The sequence below is a fragment of the Sitodiplosis mosellana genome, unplaced genomic scaffold (assembly GCF_009176505.1).
Source record: "Sitodiplosis mosellana isolate CC-2019 unplaced genomic scaffold, AAFC_SMos_1.0 Smas_scaffold_2224, whole genome shotgun sequence".
Lineage (NCBI taxonomy): Eukaryota > Metazoa > Arthropoda > Insecta > Diptera > Cecidomyiidae > Sitodiplosis > Sitodiplosis mosellana.
The window spans coordinates 1,401-23,584 of NW_022597466.1; the positions used below are offsets into that span (position 1 = coordinate 1,401).

The window sequence follows — 22,184 nt, forward strand, 5'->3', positions numbered from 1 at the left end:
GTGAACGGTCTGAGAAGGGAACACATCGAGTCTTGTTGTATACATATAAAATCTATGACATCCGAAAGTGGACGGCATTCCTATTTATGTTTATTCTCAGTCACTTGGCCTTTCATTTTAAAACATCGCATATATTCTTTCTGAGTACTCACAAAACAATGTTTTCTTAAAACTAAACGAACTGTCATCTAAAATGTATATTCAGATGACACATTCCTTTAAAATAACGTTTGCTCTCTAGTTTTTGTTCGAAATTCGACACACAACCGAAGAATATCCGCCCAAAAGAGAATGCATTAAATCGCTATTTTAAACGAAAATTAGATGAAAAATACAATTTAAAACGAATGTATCTTCTGAATACACATTGGATGACGCGTCCTTTAGTTTTGAAATGTTCAAGCATGTCCGTGAGCGCCTCCAGCGAGCCAGCTCCTCAATATGTGTGTGCTCAGGTAAGTGAGAGCTGGTTCATTTATGTGACGTTGCCATACAAAAAATGTCAGAATATTGACAGCTAATATTTAAAAAAAATCGAAAATGTCCTGACATTTGGTCGTACATTAAAGCCACCTAAATGAGCCTCTCTGTGTTGAGCGTTCATATATTGGGGAGCTGGCTAGCTGGAGCAGCTTAAAGATATGCTTGGGAATGTTATTTCTTCCGAAGTCCGTCAAAGTATAATTTATGTAATAATGCATTATATTCTTTTCGATGTGTATCCATGCATGCATACTTGTTAATAGACAAAACATTATACTGCTCACTAAATTAGGCTTTGGCAGGCTTCTCTGAATAAAGTAACATTATTTGCACTAATAATTGTTTTATTTTTAAATAATAATTTTTTTTTTGCATCACAATAAATAATGTTCTTTGATATTCTCGAAATTTTGTTACAAGAGATTGTTTATTTGACCCACCTGAAAAAGAAAATAAAAATGTTTGAAATATTTTTTCGTATAACTGAAAATAAAATTGGTTTATTTTTGCATTGATTGGAATTTTTGATGGAAAAATTAAAAAAGAGAAAATTAATAATACAATAAATGAACATTTAACTGAATGGAATAATTTACCAATGTTTTTCGATGTGCTTCCTTCTCTAAAACAACTTGTGTTTGTTGCGGCGTAAATTTTAAAACTGCAGCAATCACTTTTATAAGTGTAGTGCCATTCGAATTGATATTGTTGGTTAGATACTGAAAATATGCCCAGATTAAAGTCAAGCGGGAAAAAATATAATATTTTTCAAGTTCAATGGTCAAATATTTTTTTACCTGAAACATGATGTTTTTCAAATACTCGAATTCGGTATTAGCCGAAATGTCATCTGAATGATGCATTGAAACCTGTGTGGAGAACATGCAAGATATGAAAATATGATGAATATATTGAACAAAAAGATAATGCCTATCCCATTCGGTGGATGATACTATTGTTTGAAAGTTCTACTCATTCGTCACCTATACCGTCAATACTTAGCAAATGATGCACAATATACTATTATCTCTTCAGGACGGCAGCAACAATCGTAAATGGCGTATTTTAAATTAAACAGCCATTGTATTGTAACGTATACGATAATAGCACCCACCGATTCTATCAAAGATTAAAATAAAGACTTACAAGAGTTTCATCCAATTGCCGTGATAGTTTGTTATTTTGGAGCTTGAGTCGTTCATTATGTTGTTCCAAAATGAGATAATTTTCGCATTGTTGTTCTAAAAATAGATTACGATTTGACACATCTTGCACCTCGCTAAGGATTTTGTTCATTTGTTGCTCTAAATCGATTTTTTCTTTTTTCAACCGTTCAACAGTCGACAATTCGGTGTCTGAATCACTGCTTTCTTCGTTCGAATTATTTTCGGGTGAAAATGCACTTTCCGCTTGGTATTCATCGAACTTTGCCATGCTTTTATCTTGTTGCTGCTGTTGTTCTATAACTTCAGTTAACTGGTGCGTTAAAATCTCATTGGTTGCCTTTAATTCGGATTGCTTTTCTCGATATGCCTCGATATTTTCTTTTAATTCATCAATCTCATGTAACAGTTCGGCAATATCCCGTTGATTTTTGCGTTTTGTTTCAGCCAATTCGTACTTTAGATTCTCGTATGATCGTTTTGTTTCTTCAGCATCGTCAATCGATGGAGTTGAATTGATTTTTGCTTCCAACTCATTGATTTTATCTTGCAATGCGACAGTTTCGTTTTTATTAGTTTCAAGCTTTTCCGACTGATCATTGAGGTCAGCGTTGAGATCACTGATTATTGCTCGACAGGATTCCAATTCCTTCTGTGAATTTACTAATTTTTCCTCTGCTTGCGATAACTCCATTACCTTTTCGTCCAATCCCGATTTGATCGTCTTGTTTTCTTCGTGTTGTTTTTTATTTTCATAAATGTGCTGATCAAGCGATTGTTTAGACGCTTCAAATTCGGTGTACACTTTCTCGTATTTGGATTCAAGGGAATCTTTGGTGGTTTGAAGTTCATCGTTCATGAATTTCAATGTGTTCAATTGCTCTGTTAGCTGCTTGATTTCATTTTGAAGTTCTTCAGAAAATACCTGCGATCTTTGACAAATTGATTTTAATTGCTCGATTTCCTTATCCTTTTCGTCAAATACTTTAGTATAGTCACGCTTCTCTTCGGTCAATACATACAATTCACATTGTTGTGACTTTAATTTTCCCTTCAATTCGACTAGTTCATTGTTTATTGTCACGACTTCATCGTATTTTGTTTTGACATCACCTTCGAGTTGCTTGGTCAATTTGTTAAGATACTCATTTTCAATTTTGATTTGATCATATCTTTCCGAACTACTTTCGATATTTGCCAAACGTTTGACTGTCGCCTTTAAATCCTCTTTTTCATTATTTGACTTATTCAACAATTCGCCAACTTCGAACGATCGTTCCTTTAAAATGCAGATTTCCCTCTGAAGACTTTTATTTTGATGCTGAAACTTATCGTTTTCGATAGTGACATCATTTATTCTCGCATTTAATTGTGCGCATTTACTGTCGAGTTCAATTTTACTCGTTTGTAATAAACTATTTTCACTGCGTAGCGTTTCCAAATCAATTCGCAATTGGCCACACGTTTTCGTGAGTTCAGATTTTTGCTGTTCAAGTGATGATTGCTGATCGACTACACATAATTTCTCCTTTTCTTTGCACTCAAGTTGATCAAGTAATGATCGGTGCTCTAAATCCATTTGCTCTTTTGTATTGAACAATTCGGCATAGTCATCAAGTGATTTTTTCAATTTATCTTGCAATCGGCTATTTTCTTCCTTCAGTGAATCGATTTCAAGCGTAAGCTCAGAAATCCGATCATTTAATCTTTGATTATTTACATTTTCCTTCTTCAACGCACCTTCAAAGTCCTTTTGCGACGATTGTAATCGATTATTACTCTCTTCCAGCAGACAATTCTTTTCAGCCAACTGTGAATTTTCACATTCAATGGTTTTGAGTTTAATTTCAAATTCTTTGATTTTGGTGGTAAGTGCTTCTATCCGATCATCGTCAGCCTTTGAGTCAACATGATGTTGCTGCGCCGATTCTTCTTGCAACATTCGTTTCTCTTGCTCTAATTCGGAGTACTTTTGTTTTACATCCTTCAATTGTTCTTCCAATCGCCCAATTTCCTGTAAAATATTTGTGACTTGATTTTGTAGCTCGGATTTTTCACGAAGCGTCTTCTCCAATGTCTTTTCTAAATCTTTCTTTTCACTCTTAAGCGAATCAATTTTTGATGTTAAGCCGATAACTTCTGATTTTGAATCATCTTTTTCAGCATTAAAATCGTTTTTATTCGTCAATTCTCGCTCGAGTTTTGCTACTATTTCTTTGGTCGTGTCCTGTTTCTTCATTAGTACGTCAACTTGAGTTTTTAATTCTTCGACTAAACCGTTTGCTTGAGTTAATTGAAGTTTCGTTGCATCTAATTCGGCCGTAACACTGGTTCTCTCCTCGAATAGTTGTTTAAATCGTGATTCAAGCTTCATTTTATCGGCCTTTACGGAATCAAAATCGCTTGACATTAGTTTTATGGAATCCCGATTTTCACTGAGCATTTCTTTTGATCTCTTTTGCTCCTCACTCAATTGTTGACTCAATTTGGTATTCAATTCCTTCGTTGTTTTCAATTCAGTTTCCAATTTTTCGTGACATTCCATAACGCGAGTTCGTGTGATTTCCTCTAGTTGCTCATTTTTAATCATCAGGGAATCATATCGAGCTTTAAATTTCTCCAACTCCAATGCATTTTTCGCTAAAATACTTTGTTTTTCACTATCCAGTACGATGACCTTAGCACGGAGTTCTTTGTTATCACTTTCAGCGATAATTGCATTCTTTTTCATTTCATCGACTTTTTCCTCGAGCGAACGTTTGGCTTCCGACAATTCCTTAATGCTGACATTTGCCTTGCTATTCAATTCACGCAGCTCCGTCACGATTTCATTGAGACATTCTTTTTCACTGGCCGATTGTTTGGCATCAATTTTTAATGATTTCATTTCTTTTTCCTTATTTTCCAACTCCGAGTGAATGGCGAGTTTATTTTGGGCCAGTAAAATGGTGTTTTCTTCTTCGCGAATAATCAAATCTTTTACCTGCTTCTGTGATGATTCCAATAATCGACTCAATTCCGCCGATTTGTTCTGTTCATCAGAAATTTGCTTTTTCATTGCATTGAGCTGGGTCTCGAGAGTTTTAATCTTGTCATTGGAGTCATTAATCATAATACTAGCACCAGCAATGATTTGATTTTCTTTTTCCGTCAGATCGGAAAATTCATCGGCACTGTCAGTGATGTTTATTAAATTGTCTGAACTATTATCGCTGATTAACTGTTGTTGTATTCCATTCACGTCGTTTAGCGATATCAAGTTATTGGTTCCATTTTCAACAATCTCTTCAATATTTTCTTCGCCGTTTAACGACAATTTCGTCTTGAGCGTATCAATGATACATTGTTGTTCGTCCATTTCCATTCGCAGCGCCGCTTCGAGGTGTGCTTTCGCCTGCTGCTCCAACGAACACTGTTCACGCAACTCACTAATCCGTCGAAGAGCTTTATCTTGCGTTTCTACTAGCACCGACTGAAATTTCCAGACAGAAAATTAACAATGATAATAATTTTTTTTAAATGTGGGCTATACAGTCATGATCTGGATTAAGCAAATATTCTTCGACTATACATTTTTTCATGGATCATTCAACCAGAAGCCCAATTTCTTTTCACTTCCGTATGTCAACACTAATTAACAATCTCTAACAATCCCTTAGAGGATATTTTTCCCTTTTCAACCGAAAATATTGAATTACATTTTATTATTTATAAATACTTTTATCGAAGTTTACCCTTGCTTTATTGTTATCCCTCTCAAGATCTCGATAGCGTCGCACCAATTCCGAATATCGACTTCGATATTTCTGATAGCGTTCGAGTGATTTCTTATAAGCGTCATAGAGTTTTTCTTTGCTAATCACATCCAATTGTGCTTCGTATCCAAAAGTGGATGCGCTATCTTCAAATTCACTCGCTGATGCATCAATATCGGATTGAATATTGTAGGCTGATGGTGATGTATCTAATGATGGCAATCGAAAAGACACATCGCTGGCCATGGAAGAGTTGGATAGTTTACGTACGCGTACCGTTGGAACGTTACCGTTGTTTGGTGTATGTTGGTTTTGGAAATTTGATATCGAATTCGGACTAATGATCGCTTTAGCTCCTGTGGCTGTATTGCCGAGATTTGAACGATGCGGCGAATTCTGTGGAGTATCTACAAAATAACATTAAAAAAAATAACGCAAAAATAATTGGAAATAATCGCAAATAAATATAATAAACGTTCGTTCACCTTCTTCGGCAATGCTGAAAAAATTATCATTCGATGGAACCGATTCCGATGTTGTGCTGGATGCTGAGCTGACAGCAGCCTGTTTCGAAATAAGTTTAACAAAATAAACAGAAATGTGATGATAGTGGTCGAAGCTGTGGCGACAACACCAACAACAATTATCATTAAATTAGTAGTTCTAAGTCGAAGATAAAGATTGAAAAAAAATATATGGAACAATATTGTATAGTTCTAGATTATGAAATGGCTGCTGAATCGCCTTAGCGATTCATTCTACAACATAGCACACACGTACGTGGATGTTCCGTTCTTCCTTTGGAGAACTGGAGATAATGAGTCGAATTGAGTTTCATCCATTCAAATCACATAGTTCAGTCATGTCTCATGAAATGTTGCAATATTTTCAATTGTATCATTGGAACCACTTTTTAAACGCTTTTCATTTGCTTTATTCTACACATAATATTCAAATTTTGTTATTTTTGTATCTCTCTTCACTAATTACCTGTGCAACTTGAGCAAGCTGTTGAATTCGCGAAGGTGATGATTTCACCTCTTCGGCGATTTTATCCTTCAATTTTTTGAACATGTTCGTATACACCCACAATCAATTTGATATTCGCGATAAATCCAATCAATTGGATGATATTTGCTGGGAATGTTTATTTTACGGTACAAAAAAAAAAGACATTAATACAGCGATTACCACACTTGTTTGTTTTGATTTTTGGTCCTTCAGTCGCTGACTATTCGTTATTTTGTTGTTGCCCTTTCTCTTAATATCTCCCTTTTTTGTTTTCTATATAGCATGCATTTTCGTTTAAATTGAAGCACATTTCGCGTTCGAAAATAAATTGATGGATTTATTGTGTGTTTTCCTTTTGAAGAAACAGAAAAAAAAACAAATACCCGCAACTAATTTTTAACAATGATGATGATGGTAATGATGAGCTCTACGCACATTAACATTGATGTATTACAAAAAATAGACACCTTCTACTGTCAATCGACGTGTAATATTTTCATTCTTTTTCACTTATTCGCTACTCCTCTCATTCATTCCTATTCATTTTTGATGTCGTCATATACTATCAATGTCTGTTTAGTACTGAATATCGTGACTTATATTCCCGTTTAAAACGCATTTGACAAACGATTTTCTTTTTTCATAAAAAATATTTTTTTCCTATCGCCGATTTATCGTCTTATTCTTTTAGAAGGAAAATAATTATCTTTTATAATCATGTCATTTGATTGTTTTATCATGCAAAGGTTTGCCTGAAATCTAGTACATCAAAAAGGTTACACAAATGAATGTCATGTTAGCATTGACAGATGGTTTGGATATACATATACTTTTTAGTACAACCTTAAAATGGAACAAATTGAAGTGTCAATGTGACTGGTAATATGGCGACATGAAACGTTTTAGAAGCGTTCATTGACGATTGCAATCACTAACATAAAAAAACCAAGTTGAGCAGAAATATTAAAACGCATTTTTTTCTTCAATAGATTAAGTCAAGATAAGTCATATAAATTGAACATTTTTTATAGATTTTTCTGTGTGAGAGTGGAAAGAAAAGAATAAGGTAAATTTTCGCATATATTTATCTATGTCTTTTAGATTCTTTTAGTAGGCGGCATGCAAACACGTAAATGTTTGGTTAAAATAATTTTAGATTGTTTGTGTGTGATTTCCAATAGAATAAAGTTTTCGAGTTAAAGCGTCAAAACTAGTTCATTTTTGGTGTTTTTATTGAAAAATTTATTAGAAAATATGCTTCGTTTATTCTACATGTTGTAAAAAATCAAAACATCACTGAGTTTCCGGTAAAACTAAAAATTATCTTTATGTTTTTTTTTTCTCAAATTTGATTGTGATATTCTGTTGTATGTACGGTGGATGTAAAATTATTCGGTAAAAATATGATTTGTTTGCAGAACAAGCAGAAAAACAGAGTGTGAAAAATAAAGAAAAATGGCGATTCCGCCGTATATGATACCGCCAAATCCATGGGCAGCGCATATGATGGCACAACAACAAGCACAAGCCTTTGCTGCTGCTCATCAGGTACAGATGCAACAACAAATGGCTACTTCACCAATCCAACAAATACCACCTGGCATGTCAGGCACCACAAATGGGCAAATGCCTGCATCCATTTTACCCAAGTCCGACACCATGACAGAAGAAAAACTGCAAGAGAAATCACAGAAATGGCATCAAATTCAAACAAAACGTTTTGCTGAAAAGCGTAAATTTGGCTTCGTTGATGCACAAAAAGAGGACATGCCACCAGAACACATTCGAAAGATTATCCGTGATCATGGTGATATGACCAGTAGAAAATATCGACACGATAAACGCGTTTATCTCGGTGCACTCAAATATATGCCACATGCAGTATTGAAATTACTCGAAAATATGCCTATGCCATGGGAACAGATCCGAGATGTTAACGTACTATATCACATCACCGGTGCCATCACTTTTGTCAATGAAATTCCATGGGTAATCGAACCGGTTTACATCGCTCAATGGGGGTAAGACTCTCTACAGAAGAATAATGTAGGAAACTTTTAAAAATAATTGTTTTTACCTTTTTTATAGCACAATGTGGGTAATGATGCGTCGTGAGAAACGTGATCGTCGTCATTTCAAACGAATGCGTTTTCCGCCATTCGACGACGAGGAACCTCCACTCGACTATGCTGACAACGTTCTGGATGTTGAACCTCTTGAAGCCATCCAAATTGAATTGGACACAGAAGAAGACGCTCCAATTTACGATTGGTTCTATGAACACAAGCCACTCGTTGGAACGAAGTTAGTTAGTTTTATATTTTGAAAAGATTCATGTATTTTATTTTATTTTGTTTTTTTTTTTTCATTATTTGAGAAATATTTGTTGTATCTTTTTTTTCTCGTTTAGGTATGTGAATGGATCAACATATCGAAAGTGGAATTTGTCATTACCTCAAATGGCTGCTCTATATCGGCTTGCAAATCAATTGCTGACCGATTTAGTGGATGATAATTTTTTCTATTTGTTTGATCCAAAGAGTTTTTTTACGGCGAAAGCTCTGAACATGGCCATTCCAGGTGGTCCCAAATTTGAACCACTTATCAAAGATCATAATGTTGGGTAAATCGACTTGATTTTTTCTATTTTTCTACGATTAACTGTGGAATCGATGCATAACACTATTGAATTTGCGAATATAGTTTTACCACGAGTGATTTAAATGTAAAATTGTGCTCTATTTACAGTGATGATGATTGGAATGAATTTAATGACATCAACAAAGTTATCATTAGACAGCCGATTCGAACAGAATATCGAATCGCATTTCCATACTTATACAATAATATGCCACATTTTGTACATCTTTCGTGGTAAGTTCAAGACATGTTATATTGACAAATTAGTTCCATTTAATTATGATCGACCTATTGAAAAAGTAATGAAATAGGTATGGTAATAGAATGGTAGAAAAATAAGCCCATTTAAGAAAATTACTATAAAAAGCGATATTCATTTCTAATTTAATGGTGTGGTTCATACAGATGTTTGCTTATTTAACGAGATTTATAAACGGCAGCTAATTAACCACAAACAGTTCATAAAACAATATTACAAAAACAGTTCTTTTAAGACTATATTACCTTCCCTATTATTAATTGTAATTAATTTGAAGAAAAATGTTTCGAAAAAAGTAGTTGATTTTGCTGATTTCTAAAAAAAATCGCGGAAGAAAATAATGACGAGTTTTTTCGTTAATTTTTTCTTCAAAGGTATCATACGCCAAACGTTGTGTACATCAAGACAGAAGATCCAGATTTGCCAGCATTTTATTTTGATCCATTGATAAATCCAATTTCACATCGTCAATCCATAAAAGTGGTTGAGGTGAGTGGTTTCGATGAAGATGAAGAATTCATATTGGATGAAGAAGTGCAACCGTTCCTACAAGACACACCATTGTATACGGATAACACAGCCAATGGAATTTCACTGCTATGGGCACCGCGTCCATTCAATATGCGCTCGGGTCGAATGCGTCGTGCAATCGATATTCCACTAGTAAAATCATGGTACAAAGAGCATTGCCCACCGGGTCATCCAGTCAAAGTTCGTGTTAGTTATCAAAAACTTTTAAAATACTACGTGTTAAATGCATTAAAACATCGTCGACCAAAACCACAAAAGAAACGTTATTTGTTCCGTTCGTTCAAGGCAACGAAATTCTTTCAAACGACGACATTAGATTGGGTAGAGGCTGGTTTGCAGGTGTGCCGTCAGGGCTATAATATGTTAAATCTCTTGATTCATCGAAAGAATTTGAACTATTTGCACTTGGACTATAATTTCAATTTGAAGCCAGTCAAAACCCTTACAACGAAAGAACGTAAAAAATCTCGATTTGGAAATGGTAAGAATTTTTAACATAATTGTTTTCTCTATACTCAGCGATGAGCGTTACCAAAATTTTGGCTGGCACACAGCACATTCCACCAGTTGCGAATACGATTTACCAGTTACAACATATGTGCATAGCACGACACATCACTTCGCAAGAAGTCGGGCGCTTCGCACCCACGTTGTAACTGGTGAACCGTGTTCGCACTAAATATGACATACATAATTGTACGCATAAGCCACAGTATGCGTTGATGCATATTCGCATCAACGAATGTATGACCGAAGCCGCAAATGGTAAAATGTACTGTGTACCAGCCGATTAACTGCTGACGTACATCACTGAGTAATAATAAAATTGGTTCAAACAAAAGAGACGTTAACTTACCTGCATTGGCTTGGAAAATTAAAAGAATGATCTTTATGTACATTTCAGCATTCCATCTGTGTCGTGAAATTTTGCGTTTAACCAAATTGATTATCGACTCACATGTGCAGTATCGATTGAACAACGTTGATGCCTTCCAATTGGCCGATGGATTACAGTATATTTTTGCTCACGTTGGTCAATTAACTGGAATGTATCGTTATAAATACAAGCTGATGAGACAGATTCGAATGTGCAAAGATTTGAAACACTTGATTTACTATCGATTCAATACGGTAACATTTAAGATAACCTATCTTCTTTAGATGAAATTGAGGCTTACATAATTTTATTTTTTGAAGGGTCCAGTTGGTAAGGGGCCTGGGTGTGGATTCTGGGCACCTGGTTGGCGAGTGTGGTTGTTTTTCATGCGTGGTATCACACCGCTATTAGAACGATGGCTGGGCAATTTGTTGTCACGTCAATTCGAAGGCCGTCATTCAAAAGGAGTTGCAAAAACGGTGACAAAACAGCGTGTCGAATCACATTTCGATTTGGAACTGCGTGCATCAGTCATGCACGATATTGTTGATATGATGCCCGAAGGTATCAAACAAAATAAGGCACGTACAATTTTGCAACACTTATCCGAAGCATGGCGATGCTGGAAGGCCAACATTCCATGGAAGGTACCCGGTTTGCCGATCCCAATCGAAAATATGATTTTGCGTTATGTTAAAATGAAAGCCGATTGGTGGACAAATACAGCACATTACAATCGTGAGCGTATTCGTCGTGGTGCAACCGTCGACAAAACGGTGTGCAAGAAAAATCTGGGACGCTTGACACGATTATACTTGAAAGCTGAACAAGAACGTCAACACAACTATCTCAAAGATGGTCCATATATTTCGCCCGAAGAAGCTGTTGCAATTTATACAACGACCGTTCACTGGCTGGAATCAAGACGATTCGCTCCAATTCCATTTCCCCCGCTATCATATAAACATGACACAAAACTGTTGATCTTGGCCTTGGAACGGCTCAAAGAAGCTTACAGCGTAAAATCTCGTTTGAATCAGAGTCAGCGTGAAGAATTAGGTTTGATTGAACAAGCTTATGACAATCCACACGAGGCATTGTCACGCATCAAACGTCATTTGCTCACACAACGTGCATTCAAAGAAGTTGGCATTGAATTTATGGATCTCTACAGCCATTTAATTCCAGTTTATGATGTTGAACCACTTGAAAAGATCACCGATGCCTACTTGGATCAATATTTGTGGTATGAAGCTGACAAACGTCGCCTATTTCCACCTTGGGTTAAACCAAGTGACACCGAACCACCTCCGTTACTTGTCTACAAATGGTGTCAAGGTTTGAATAATTTTCTATCAAACGCTTATTCTTTCGTTGAAATTTATCAAAAATTATTCAATTTTTTCAGGTATTAATAATTTGCAAGACGTTTGGGATGTATCTGAAGGCGAATGTAATGTACTGCTCGAGTCTCGCTTCGAAAAATTGTATGAAAAAATTGATCTGACATTATTGAATCGTCTTCTTCGTTTGATTGTCGATCACAATATTGCTGATTATATGACGGCCAAAAATAACGTTGTTATTAACTATAAAGATATGAACCATACGAACAGTTATGGTATCATTCGAGGTTTACAATTCGCCTCATTCGTTGCTCAATATTACGGTTTAGTACTTGATTTGCTTGTATTGGGGTTGCAGCGTGCAAGTGAAATGGCCGGGCCACCTCAAATGCCGAATGACTTCCTAACGTTTCAAGACTCAGCTACTGAAACCAATCACCCAATTCGATTGTACTGTAGATATGTAGATCGAATTCATCTATTCTTCCGTTTTACGGCTGATGAAGCAAGAGACTTGATTCAAAGATACCTAACTGAACATCCAGATCCCAATAATGAAAACATTGTTGGATATAACAACAAAAAATGTTGGCCAAGAGACGCTCGAATGAGACTCATGAAACATGATGTAAATCTGTAAGTTTCGCTTATACTTTTTTAATGTTCCCTATTAAACATCCTATCTTTGAAATGAAAACTAATCGTTAAGGAAAAATGAATCGAATTCGTGAATTTTTTTTCATAGAAGTAAATGATTTGTGGGCCTTTTTTGTAAATTTCGGTCAATATACCAACAGGAATAAGTTTTACAAAAATCTCGCTCCAACCAATTTTTCAAAACGATTGATCAAAAATGAAAAGTGAAACTACCACTCGATTCCTCGTCAAAAACTGAACAAAATTGAGCATTAGAGATCTTTATAAATCTTATTCCTGTTGGTATGTTAGATGAAATTTACAAAAAAGGCCCACAAGTGATTTACCTCTATAGAGGTATTTTTTCATTGAATTTTTTTTTCCTGAATTTTCAACATTTTTTCTACTTTATATTTTTTGATTGAAGTCAATTATTCTTTTCAACAAAATGTTCATAAGTTTTTGTAGGAAAAAATCAATGTAAACATATTCTTGTATTTTACAGGGGTCGTGCTGTGTTTTGGGATATAAAAAATCGTTTACCCCGTTCGGTCACCACGATACAGTGGGAGAATACATTTGTTTCAGTCTATTCAAAGGATAATCCTAACTTATTATTCAATATGTCTGGTTTTGAGTGCAGAATATTGCCGAAGGTAATTTCCAATAAACCATTTAATATTCTTTTAACCAAACCATTCATTGTTTCTTGTCATGTCTCTGTTTCTTCAGTGTCGTACCCAACACGAGGAATTCACTCATCGCGATGGTGTATGGAATTTGCAAAATGAAGTAACGAAAGAACGAACGGCTCAATGTTTCTTACGGGTTGATGATGAATCGTTGGGTCGATTCCATAATCGTGTTCGTCAAATTTTGATGGCATCTGGTTCGACTACATTTACGAAGATCGTGAACAAATGGAATACCGCATTGATTGGTTTGATGACGTATTTCCGTGAGGCGGTTGTAAACACACAAGAATTATTGGATCTGTTGGTTAAATGTGAAAATAAAATTCAAACCCGTATCAAGATTGGTTTAAATTCAAAAATGCCATCGAGATTCCCACCGGTCGTATTCTATACTCCAAAAGAGTTGGGTGGTTTGGGCATGTTGAGTATGGGTCACGTATTAATTCCACAATCCGATTTACGTTGGTCGAAGCAAACCGACGTTGGAATAACTCACTTTCGATCAGGTTCGTCGCAATTAATATCATGAAAATGTGAAGAAAAATATTCTAAAACATATTTATCATATTTTATTTTCAGGAATGTCTCACGATGAGGATCAACTGATTCCAAATTTATACCGTTACATTCAACCATGGGAATCCGAATTCATTGACTCGCAACGCGTATGGGCTGAGTATGCACTAAAACGACAAGAAGCAAATGCACAAAATCGTCGGCTAACGTTGGAAGACTTAGAAGATAGCTGGGACCGTGGTATTCCACGCATCAATACATTGTTCCAGAAAGATCGTCACACACTTGCTTACGACAAAGGCTGGCGTATTCGAACTGAATTCAAACAATATCAAGTGCTCAAACAAAATCCATTCTGGTGGACACATCAACGGCACGATGGAAAATTGTGGAATTTAAACAACTATCGGACGGACATGATTCAAGCACTTGGTGGTGTCGAGGGTATTCTTGAGCATACATTGTTCAAGGGTACCTACTTTCCAACCTGGGAAGGTTTGTTCTGGGAAAAGGCATCGGGCTTCGAAGAAAGTATGAAGTATAAAAAACTAACCAATGCACAACGCTCCGGATTGAATCAAATACCAAATCGTCGTTTCACACTATGGTGGTCGCCCACAATTAATCGAGCAAATGTTTACGTTGGTTTCCAGGTGCAACTTGATTTGACTGGTATTTTCATGCATGGTAAAATTCCAACGCTGAAAATTTCACTTATTCAAATTTTTCGCGCTCACTTGTGGCAAAAAATTCATGAGTCAATTGTAATGGACTTGTGTCAAGTGTTTGATCAAGAACTGGATGCACTGGAAATCGAAACGGTTCAAAAAGAAACAATTCATCCACGTAAATCATACAAAATGAATTCATCGTGTGCTGATATTCTACTGTTCCCAGCATACAAATGGAATGTATCACGACCGTCGCTGTTGGCCGATACAAAAGATACGATGGACAATACAACCACACAAAAATATTGGTTAGACGTTCAATTGCGTTGGGGTGATTACGATTCACACGATGTGGAACGGTATGCTCGTGCAAAATTCTTAGATTACACCACCGACAACATGTCAATTTATCCATCACCAACTGGTGTATTGATCGCTATTGATTTGGCATACAATTTGCACAGTGCCTATGGAAACTGGTTTCCTGGTTGCAAACCACTCATTCAACAAGCCATGGCTAAAATCATGAAAGCAAATCCCGCTTTGTATGTACTACGAGAACGTATTCGTAAGGCTTTACAATTGTACAGCTCCGAGCCAACTGAACCATACCTCTCCTCACAGAATTATGGTGAATTGTTCTCCAATCAAATTATTTGGTTCGTCGACGACACAAATGTATATCGTGTAACCATTCACAAGACATTCGAAGGAAATTTGACAACAAAACCAATTAACGGAGCCATTTTTATATTCAATCCACGTACCGGCCAATTGTTCTTGAAGATTATTCATACGTCCGTATGGGCGGGTCAGAAACGTTTAGGTCAATTAGCTAAATGGAAAACGGCCGAAGAAGTGGCGGCACTGATTCGTTCGTTGCCCGTTGAAGAGCAGCCGAAACAAATTATCGTCACACGGAAAGGAATGTTGGATCCATTGGAAGTGCATTTGCTCGACTTTCCGAATATTGTCATCAAAGGATCTGAATTGCAATTGCCATTCCAAGCATGTTTGAAGGTTGAGAAATTTGGTGATTTAATTTTGAAAGCAACCGAACCACAAATGGTTCTATTTAATTTGTACGATGATTGGCTCAAGACAATTTCATCATACACGGCATTTTCACGTTTGATTCTCATACTTCGGGCGCTGCATGTGAACACTGAACGTACAAAAGTGATTCTAAAGCCAGATAAAACAACAATCACCGAAGCGCACCATATTTGGCCAACACTGAGCGATGAAGAGTGGATTAAAGTCGAAGTTCAGCTCAAGGATCTTATTTTGGCTGATTATGGTAAAAAGAATAATGTAAATGTTGCATCATTGACACAATCAGAAATTCGGGATATTATTCTTGGAATGGAAATTTCGGCACCATCGGCTCAAAGACAACAAATTGCCGAAATTGAGAAGCAAACGAAAGAACAGTCTCAACTCACTGCCACCACCACACGAACAACCAACAAGCACGGTGACGAAATTATCACATCGACCACATCGAACTATGAAACACAAACATTTAGTTCGAAAACGGAATGGCGTGTTCGAGCCATTTCAGCAACCAATTTACATTTGCGTACCAATCATATTTATGTTAGTTCGGATGACATCAAAGAAACTGGATACACATACATTTTGCCTAAAAATGTGCTTAAAAAATTCGTTACGATTTCGGACTTGCGTGCACAAATCGCTGGCTATTTGTATGGTGTGAGTCCGCCCGATAATCCACAGGTGAAGGAGATTCGTTGTATTGTAATGCCACCGCAATGGGGAACACACCAAACCATAAATTTACCAACACAATTGCCATCGCATCAGTATCTTAAAGATATGGAGCCGCTCGGCTGGATTCATACACAGCCCAATGAATTGCCACAACTTTCACCACAAGATATAACAACACATGCAAAAATTATGTCTGATAATCCAACGTGGGACGGTGAAAAGACGATTGTGATAACGTGCTCATTTACGCCCGGTTCGTGTTCGCTAACCGCTTATAAATTGACACCATCTGGCTTTGAATGGGGCTCCAAGAATACCGATAAGGGAAACAATCCAAAAGGCTATCTACCTAGCCACTACGAACGCGTCCAAATGCTTTTGTCAAATAAATTCTTGGGTTTCTTCATGATACCGTCACAAGGCAGTTGGAATTACAATTTTATGGGTGTGCGACATGATCCAAACATGAAATACGAACTGCAATTATCGAATCCAAAAGAGTTCTACCATGAAATTCATCGTCCATCACACTTCTTGCTGTTTTCAAACCTTGAGGATGGCGGTGTTGACGGTAGCAATGGAGCTGATCGCGATGATGCCTACGCCTAAGCTCCATGGGCCCACACAAGATTAAATTTATATTACTTAGCGTTTTAAAACGAACACTTTAATTCATTTCTTTTCCATTTAACTGGTAAATGAACGATCCATTAATCTTATGAATTTCAAAATATCGAATTATAAAAACTTATAAAAAATAAAGAAAAAAAAACAAAAGTAAAATTAAACTCGTTTTATTCGTTAAACATTAAGGCAATTGTTATTTTGCTGTTTTTTACGGACTATCATTGAACAGTTATCATCATTCATGTTTTGTGTTTTTTAAATCAAATATCATCATAATTGCCTAGTTTTATTTCGTTTAATAAGTTTTTGGCTTCGATGTGAACAAAAACCAGAATTTATTTGTTTCATCGAGGTACTATTTTTTTCTCCACGTTTCACAGATATTGTTGCCATTCTACAATGACAAAAATATACAATTTATTTCCCTCATTAACACTTTTTTAATACAATCAAAGAATTTTGCATTTTTATGGTGACATTTGACTTGATTCTCATCGTAATTTAGATTTGTCTGCTCCAGAACACACCTGACATATCTAATAAAATTTAAACATGCTTTCCCAAGTCCTTTTGATTGAATTTTTTTTTATTAATTTAACTATTCTGTGTTTTTTACTTTAGATTAAAATTATGCATGTAGAAAAATTGTACTGAACGAAAAACAAAAGTCGTTGAATCCTAAGTGATAGGTTATCTTAGCCCCAAATAACTATCGATATCAAGAAAATATGTTTCTCCTCTCGACGTGTACCTGTACATAAAAATATCCTTTTTATTTCATAATATTTCGCATTCAACTTAACTGCTATTGTCATCATCTTTAAAAAATCATTAATGTCGCCTGAATCGCAAACCGATGGGCTGATATGCAAGATCTGTTTTGTTGCTGTTATAGTTCTTGTTGTAGTTATTATAATATTATACAAGAATAAATTCTTGAATGTGGAGTGAGAATATATAAAAATATATATTCATTAGAACATCCTTTCGGCTGGCTGTTACTTCCCTTGCTTATTTCTTCAAAGCACATTAATATTTATCGACTTTATTTGTTTTTTTTTTTGTTCGTATGCCTCGTTCGGCCTCGTTATATTTTGTGGGAGAAGTTATATCTCAGTTCGACCACCACTCAGCGGTGCTGTAAATTAGAAAAAAAAAATAAAATTAGAACTTTTCATACCATTTAATTGATGATAACCGATGACAAATTATGGAAAAATTTGTGTTGAAATAATTAAAATTTAATCAAAATTTGAGATGAAGAAAAACGAGAATTAATAAAATTATGGAGAATAAACATCCTTTCATTTTCAAAAACTGTTGTTTATTTGAACAAAAAAATCAATTTGCAGAAAACTCACGGAAAGACACTCAAAAAATTGTGTTCCGATGGAAAATAACCAAATAAAGATTAATGATATTTACGAAGATGAAGAAATATATAAACCGAAATGCTATTACCCTTGCTAATATTGCCAGTGCTATTTTGTGTATTTCGATTATTGAATCGTTTTGGATTATCACAGTCATTGTTGTAGTCGGCTCGTTGCTGTTGCCATTTCTGTTGTAGTCTGGGCGGCAGCGTGCGATTATTCATGAAATTATCTTTGTTTCGTGAGAACGATTTGCGATTGTACGATTGGAAATGTTCAAAATTGTCGTTTTCTTGATTTCGTCGATTGAACGAATCATGTCGAGTGCGTTGTTGACCAAAATCTTTACCTTTACTATCGACACTTCCGCCCCGAGTAAGATTTCGTCTATTATAACTCCCACCATCATTGTGTCGTCCGTTGTTATTCGAGCTTTCACGGTCATAATCACCACGTTTATTATATCCATTACGTGAGTCATTTCGTGGTGAACTTCGACCACCCGTACTACGCCAACTCTGATGATAGTTTTGCTTTGAATCATTTCGATGTGTACGTTTTTCATTCTGTTGATGTAAATCTTCGTTCGATTGACGATAGTACTCGGAACGAAAGCGATTCAAGCTGTTGCGTCGGCTACGATTCGTATTCGATGGTTTCGGTGATATGCGCTCCTGTGGACTCGCCGGATTCGAACTATATGATGCCACACTCAATGTATCAAATTTGTTACTTCCACTACTATTGTTGAGATTGGGTGTAAAATCAGGAAGTTCTTCTCGTTCAACTGCTTCGAACCAATTAAAATTCTCCAGCTTTGGATGAATATTTTGCCGTACACTTTCGTGTGACTCAGTTGGACTGGCAACGGTTTCAACTTTCGTTGTTAGTGTGTTGATTGTAGCTGGATCTTGGTAATTTGTCGATATAGTTAGTAGCGTCAGTCGATTAGCTGATGCATCATTGCATTCGAATTGATTGTTATTTAGCGAATTGGTTTGACTTAAGCATATTTCTGAACTAGATCCTTTAATTGCTTGAATGCGTGGTGATTTTTGCGTGTCATCGGTACGTCTCACCTCTTTTGTCAGTTCTGAATTGCTATTTTGAAAGTATTTCAGTCTATCGCTAGCTTTGAGAGGCCGATTTAAATATTCGCGATTTATTCTACGATGATCATCTTGTCCACCGTTTGTTTTTAGGCAGGCAAAATCCTTTTTCAAATTACGCAGACTGTAACTTCTATTTGCCGGTTCATCGGATTCGATAAATTTTTTTGAATCAGGCAGAGGATGTTGACTTCGATTTTCTGTGCTATCATGCTCATCTAAAAATTTACTATAAAATTTTTCCAAATTGGTGCCAACACTCTTGAATCCACTATAGTAGAGATCTAATGACATTAGTAGAAACGCTTTCGTCATCGATGCCAAATTCGGCACCTCTATCAAACACTTACGCAGCTCATAGAATAGCTGATCAATTTCATTTGAATGGTGTGTCTTTGCTAGTGAACCATTTAAGGTAACCTTGAATGCCAAATCAAATTCCATTTTAGTTTCGAGTAGAAAATTAAAAATATGCTATTCTGTATTTGCACCTACTTGAGTTAGTAGCAGTCTGGAGAATTGCACATTGAATACATGCGTCGGATCATTTGTACATTTGGCGGACTCAGATTTTAATTCTTTGGTTAACAGTTCAAAGAGACTGCGACCAATTATTAAAACTGGGTGGGATTTTTGATGCAAACGATTGTAAAATTCACCTAGCAACGTGATTGAATTGTAAAAATGGTCCATACTCAATGTTTTCAGCTTTTCAGCATCTTCAAAAATGGGGAGGTTGAAATACCCATTAACAAGATAATCAATTTAAAAATATTGTAGAAGAAATGAAATCCTTCAAAAAAAAACAAAAAAAATGAACATTAACGGAATTCGAAATGGTCGTACTCACTTGAATAATTTTGTTGAAGCATGTTTAAAATGTGTGCCCGAAAAATGCTATTGCCATCAGATGATTGCAAATGCTCTCGTAAACCATCAAAGTGGCAAGACGTGAACAACAGAGCAAAATTGATGGCAAATCCTTCTTCTTCCAGTGCTCGTTCATTAAAATATTGCAATGCCGACCTATTTAATTAAATTGTCAACAAGAATTCCAATTCAGATCTAGATCACAGAGGATATCGTGGCCACTACGATTACCATAGTATGATAATTCTACATGAATTCAGATCAGCTACTTACCATAACATATTTTCATCGCCTTCAAGAACTTCATTAATGTCACTAGCCAGGTATCTGAGTTTGCGATCCAATACAATCGAATCTTCATTCTGATCAATCACCTTGATCAAGTCGCAAAATGAATGAAAAGGGCTATCCATTTCACTATCGGGTAATTTTTGATTTCGTGCTGATAGTGGATAATGACGTTTTTTAATGCAATTCCAATCCTATCTCCTTTAGCTGACTTACTCTCTCGCTCTCTTATTTCTTTCTCTTCTTCTATCTGTCACTCCAAAGACCTAAATTCAAAGAACAGAAAAAAAACCTCATCATTGATGGCACAAAGTTTGCTTCATATATATATATATATATATATATATATATTGCACATAATTATGTGAAACAAACTAACCGGATGAATCAAACACGCGCCGGAGCGCAATTCACAAACTATTGCTTAAAAACAACACGTTTATCTAACAACATGAAATATATACATATACGAGGCATTTTCCTTTGGTTCCCGCACTATGTAGTAAAAAAGGCAAAACAATAATCTACCGTACCGTTTTCTACGTCGCCTTCTTCTTCTTTAATTTTCTTATATGTTTCTTCTTTTTCTATATAAAAATGCTATTGTTTTTAGCACGTTTCTATGAAAAATCATCATTGAAAAAAAATAGAAAGAATACACGCACACTAATCAGTGGATGTTTTTTTATAGGAACCAAGAGTAAAAGCACGAAGCAGAAGAAGTTCTGCAAAGAAAAGTAGGAAACAGAAAAAAAACGTAAATAATTAGACATACATAATGTTATGTCAATTGTATTGTTTGGTCGCGAAAAGACACTAACGAGCATTTTCATCGGATATATTAACTTGAAAATTTATAGGAAATAAAAAAATACAACACACAGACAGTCTTTGAAACACGCACAGAACAACATATAGACAGTGAAGAATTTTATTTCACACAAGATGACGATGAACAATAATAATAATAATAATAACAACAACAACAACAACAACAACCGAAGATATATATCGAATACATATAATATATGATATATCAAAAGTAACAAAAATAATTGCACACATTTAAAATCAACGAGGAGAGTCGATGAAAATGATATCCAGTTTATGGGGTTTCCGAATAATAGAAAAAGGTAGAAAAAACACACGTACAAAATTATTGGTTATCGGCACTATGAAAAATTGCACAATAAAAATAGGTACTTGCTTGATTATCGCTGTTGTTCGTTGTTTTTTGCTTGATTTTCCACTTACCTTTCTTTACCAGATGAACGAAACAAAACGACAACGAAAAATTAGAAATAATATTCCAATATTGACTTCTGAATCGTCTAGTTAATGTTCGTGTCCCGTTCTATCATTAATGTGGTATATTTTATGCTGTAATATGAAATGTTATGGCTTGAGACGACCCATTTGGTGTGCATATATGAGATCGTTTGAGCGTTTGTGTGCGTGTGTGTGTGTTTGTATTTGTGTTTGTATACGAATGTTTGCACTGACAGAAGTTGACGTTACGGCGAAGTGTGTGGTTGTCTCTTGTTTTGAATCGAACGCTGTCTACGGCTACCCGTTTCTTTCCTACATAATTTCTCCCGCT

General features: G+C 35.7%; 3 protein-coding genes across 14 annotated transcripts; 1 reads left to right on the forward strand and 2 right to left on the reverse strand.

Moving 5' to 3' along the window:
• Positions 1-809: 809 nt before the first annotated feature.
• Positions 810-7,194, reverse strand: LOC129571379 (golgin subfamily A member 4). Of its 3 annotated transcripts, XM_055451170.1 has the most exons (7): positions 6,392-7,194; positions 5,887-5,965; positions 5,381-5,808; positions 1,630-5,118; positions 1,281-1,352; positions 1,080-1,202; positions 810-923 (listed from the first exon to the last, which is right to left on the reverse strand). In XM_055451170.1, the coding sequence occupies exons 1-7, from the start codon at positions 6,473-6,475 to the stop codon at positions 897-899; spliced, it is 4,302 nt and encodes a 1,433-aa protein (XP_055307145.1). In that variant the 5' UTR covers positions 6,476-7,194; the 3' UTR covers positions 810-896. The 3 variants fall into 3 exon arrangements, with proteins under 3 accessions (XP_055307145.1, XP_055307144.1, XP_055307143.1); XM_055451169.1 differs by having other exon boundaries at positions 810-1,202; positions 6,392-7,114; XM_055451168.1 differs by having other exon boundaries at positions 810-1,352; positions 6,392-7,162.
• A 54-nt stretch (positions 7,195-7,248) lies between these two features.
• On the forward strand, positions 7,249-17,100 carry LOC129571380 (pre-mRNA-processing-splicing factor 8). Of its 2 annotated transcripts, none has more exons than XM_055451171.1 (12): positions 7,249-7,478; positions 7,831-8,433; positions 8,501-8,716; positions 8,823-9,035; positions 9,161-9,286; positions 9,686-10,323; positions 10,747-10,973; positions 11,040-12,057; positions 12,128-12,701; positions 13,207-13,357; positions 13,434-13,902; positions 13,976-17,100. In XM_055451171.1, the coding sequence occupies exons 2-12, from the start codon at positions 7,868-7,870 to the stop codon at positions 16,924-16,926; spliced, it is 7,149 nt and encodes a 2,382-aa protein (XP_055307146.1). In that variant the 5' UTR covers positions 7,249-7,478; positions 7,831-7,867; the 3' UTR covers positions 16,927-17,100. The 2 variants fall into 2 exon arrangements, with proteins under 2 accessions (XP_055307146.1, XP_055307147.1); XM_055451172.1 differs by having other exon boundaries at positions 7,303-7,719.
• Positions 17,096-22,171, reverse strand: LOC129571381 (myb-like protein D). Of its 9 annotated transcripts, XM_055451179.1 has the most exons (8): positions 21,839-21,978; positions 21,118-21,309; positions 20,964-21,027; positions 20,570-20,850; positions 20,277-20,452; positions 19,922-20,145; positions 18,406-19,846; positions 17,096-18,082 (listed from the first exon to the last, which is right to left on the reverse strand). In XM_055451179.1, exons 4-8 carry the CDS (start codon positions 20,707-20,709, stop codon positions 18,051-18,053), a joined length of 2,013 nt encoding a protein of 670 aa, XP_055307154.1. In that variant the 5' UTR covers positions 20,710-20,850; positions 20,964-21,027; positions 21,118-21,309; positions 21,839-21,978; the 3' UTR covers positions 17,096-18,050. The 9 variants fall into 9 exon arrangements, with proteins under 9 accessions (XP_055307154.1, XP_055307156.1, XP_055307155.1 ...); XM_055451181.1 differs by lacking the exon at positions 20,964-21,027 and having other exon boundaries at positions 21,839-22,171; XM_055451180.1 differs by lacking the exon at positions 20,964-21,027 and having other exon boundaries at positions 21,250-21,309.
• Positions 22,172-22,184: the final 13 nt, after the last annotated feature.

Coding starts and splice junctions, on each gene's coding strand:
- LOC129571379 (XM_055451168.1), bottom strand. CDS start 6,475: ATGTTCAAAAAATTGAAGGATAAAATCGCCGAAGAGGTGAAATCATCA. Junction 5,119..5,380: donor GGGATAACAATAAAGCAAGG/GTAAACTTCGAT, acceptor TGGAAATTTCAG/TCGGTGCTAGTAGAAACGCA. Junction 1,353..1,629: donor GGCAATTGGATGAAACTCTT/GTAAGTCTTTAT, acceptor TTCTCCACACAG/GTTTCAATGCATCATTCAGA.
- LOC129571380 (XM_055451171.1), top strand. CDS start 7,868: ATGGCGATTCCGCCGTATATGATACCGCCAAATCCATGGGCAGCGCAT. Junction 10,324..10,746: donor AAAATCTCGATTTGGAAATG/GTAAGAATTTTT, acceptor TGTACATTTCAG/CATTCCATCTGTGTCGTGAA. Junction 13,358..13,433: donor AGTGCAGAATATTGCCGAAG/GTAATTTCCAAT, acceptor CTGTTTCTTCAG/TGTCGTACCCAACACGAGGA.
- LOC129571381 (XM_055451173.1), bottom strand. CDS start 20,709: ATGGATAGCCCTTTTCATTCATTTTGCGACTTGATCAAGGTGATTGAT. Junction 20,453..20,569: donor GGCGATGAAAATATGTTATG/GTAAGTAGCTGA, acceptor TTAATTAAATAG/GTCGGCATTGCAATATTTTA. Junction 19,847..19,921: donor CCAGACTGCTACTAACTCAA/GTAGGTGCAAAT, acceptor TTGGCATTCAAG/GTTACCTTAAATGGTTCACT.